The sequence below is a fragment of the Chiloscyllium plagiosum genome, chromosome 11 (genome assembly GCF_004010195.1).
Source record: "Chiloscyllium plagiosum isolate BGI_BamShark_2017 chromosome 11, ASM401019v2, whole genome shotgun sequence".
Classification (NCBI taxonomy): Eukaryota; Metazoa; Chordata; class Chondrichthyes; order Orectolobiformes; family Hemiscylliidae; genus Chiloscyllium; species Chiloscyllium plagiosum.
The window spans coordinates 17,771,450-17,773,252 of NC_057720.1; the positions used below are offsets into that span (position 1 = coordinate 17,771,450).

The 1,803-nt window shown below is 42.5% G+C and overlaps 1 protein-coding gene across 3 annotated transcripts in view; it reads left to right on the forward strand.

The window, feature by feature from the left end:
• Positions 1 to 1,206: 1,206 nt before the first annotated feature.
• The window catches only part of rpap2 (RNA polymerase II associated protein 2), a 129,360-nt gene continuing 128,763 nt past the window's right edge, over positions 1,207 to 1,803 (forward strand). For 2 of the 3 annotated variants that reach the window (XM_043698791.1, XM_043698793.1), the window contains exon 1: positions 1,207 to 1,394. In XM_043698791.1, coding sequence (XP_043554726.1) covers positions 1,270 to 1,394 — 125 coding nt within the window. In that variant the 5' untranslated portion in view covers positions 1,207 to 1,269. The remainder of the gene's footprint in view (positions 1,395 to 1,803) is intronic. The other variant, XM_043698792.1, reaches the window with a different exon arrangement.

Sequence of the window (1,803 nt, forward strand, 5' to 3'; positions counted from 1 at the left end):
GGCTGCCATTTCGAAAAAGAACCTTTTATCCCAATTCTCTGCCTTCTGTCAGACAGCCAATCCTCAACCCATGCCAGTAGCTCACCTCGAACACCATGAGCCCTCACCTTATCAAAGGCCTTTTGGAAGTCTAGGTAGACCACATCCACTGGGTTTCCCCGGTCTAACCTACTTGTCACCTCTTCAAAGAACTCCAACAGGTTTGTCAGGCACGACCTCCCCTTACTAAATCCATGTTGACTTATTCTAATCCGACCTTGCTCTTCCAAGAATTTAGAAACCTCATCCTTAATGATGGATTCTAGAATTTTACCAACAACCGAGGTTAGGCTAATTGGCCTATAATTTTCCACCAGATCTTCTTTTCATTCACTCTCTAAATTTCCTAAATGTTCTTCACTTTCCTAATTTTAATTCCGATGTTTCCATCTCATCCTGAATTTGTGCAGAAATTAATCTCTCTTTTTCCATGGGTTGAGTGATCTATTCCTCCATAAGTCACTGTCACACATCAGCATTGACAGGATTTTGGTAGCTTTTCTGGCTCACAATGGTGAATTAAACAGGTAGATTACTGCCAAGAAAAGCTCAATGCCAAAGAATAGTTGAGAGTCTGTACATCTTTTCTTGCATTCTCATTTCTAAGGACTGGGCTGTGGGCTTCCATTGAACTGATCCACATTTATGGATAAAGTACCACAGTGGTCACCAATGCCTTGTGCAGTACAGCTGATCAAGACCTTATCCCACCCGTATCAGTCGCCATCAGGTGTATTGAAAAGATTTAGAGACTGATAATCAAGCTTCTTAATACTTCAAGTGCACTTTCCAATGAGTCTTAGTGTGGAACTTGAACCTGAAGCTTCTAGCCCAGTAAAACTAACACTACCACTGTGCCACAAGATCTTCCCACAAGATATTGAAATTAAAAACTCAATATCAAGATAGGTTTTGACTGAGAATAATACCAAACATTCCAAAAAACTCGAAATGTTAACTTTTTTTAAACGTAGATACTGCAAAATCTACTGAGTTTTTCCAGCATTCTCTGTATTTGTTAGAAATAATGCTGGTTCTTCAAGCAACGTGAACAGCAAATTTAACACTTCCCTATTATCAGAAATAACTGAAGGCATTAATTGAACAGCGAATGAAAAAAAAAGGGATTAAATATTGAACTAGCAATAATCACGCTTCCGCCAGCTGTACGATTGGCACTTGGCGATTGCCGTACAGCTACAAACAGGGTCAAAGTTCGATGATATCATTATGGCGTCGGAGTGGAGGGGAAGCCCTGTTGGGGAGAGTTCAAGAAGCCGGCGGCGGGAGCGCTCGAGCGCGGCCACTGCTAACAGTAAGGCTGGGGTCTCGGATGTTGACGGGGCCCTCAAACGGTGAGAGTTAACATCTGACGGCGGGCCCAAGGTTTATGATCGTTGCATAGTTAGACGGAAGCGGACAGGGAGATGAATCTCAGAAGTATATGGATATCGCTGTATAACATCAGTGTCCCAGAAGTGGCGTATCTTCCGTGCTTGTTCTTGTCTCCCTGCCTCCTGTGGTAATAGGGTTGGTTATTCCAGTCTCTTATAGTATTTGGTATGAAGCTGTTCAAGTATGGTCGTGTGTAACTTTTTTAAATAAAAACACAATTTAAAAAAAAACTGCGGATGCTGGAAAGCTCAGCTCAGCGCAAACTGGAAGAATACCTTTTTTTCACTTGGATACTCAATTCAACAACTTTAGGGCTTGAGGCACCTTCCCATGCGTTTACCCCCCCCCCCCCCCCCTTATCACCGTTTA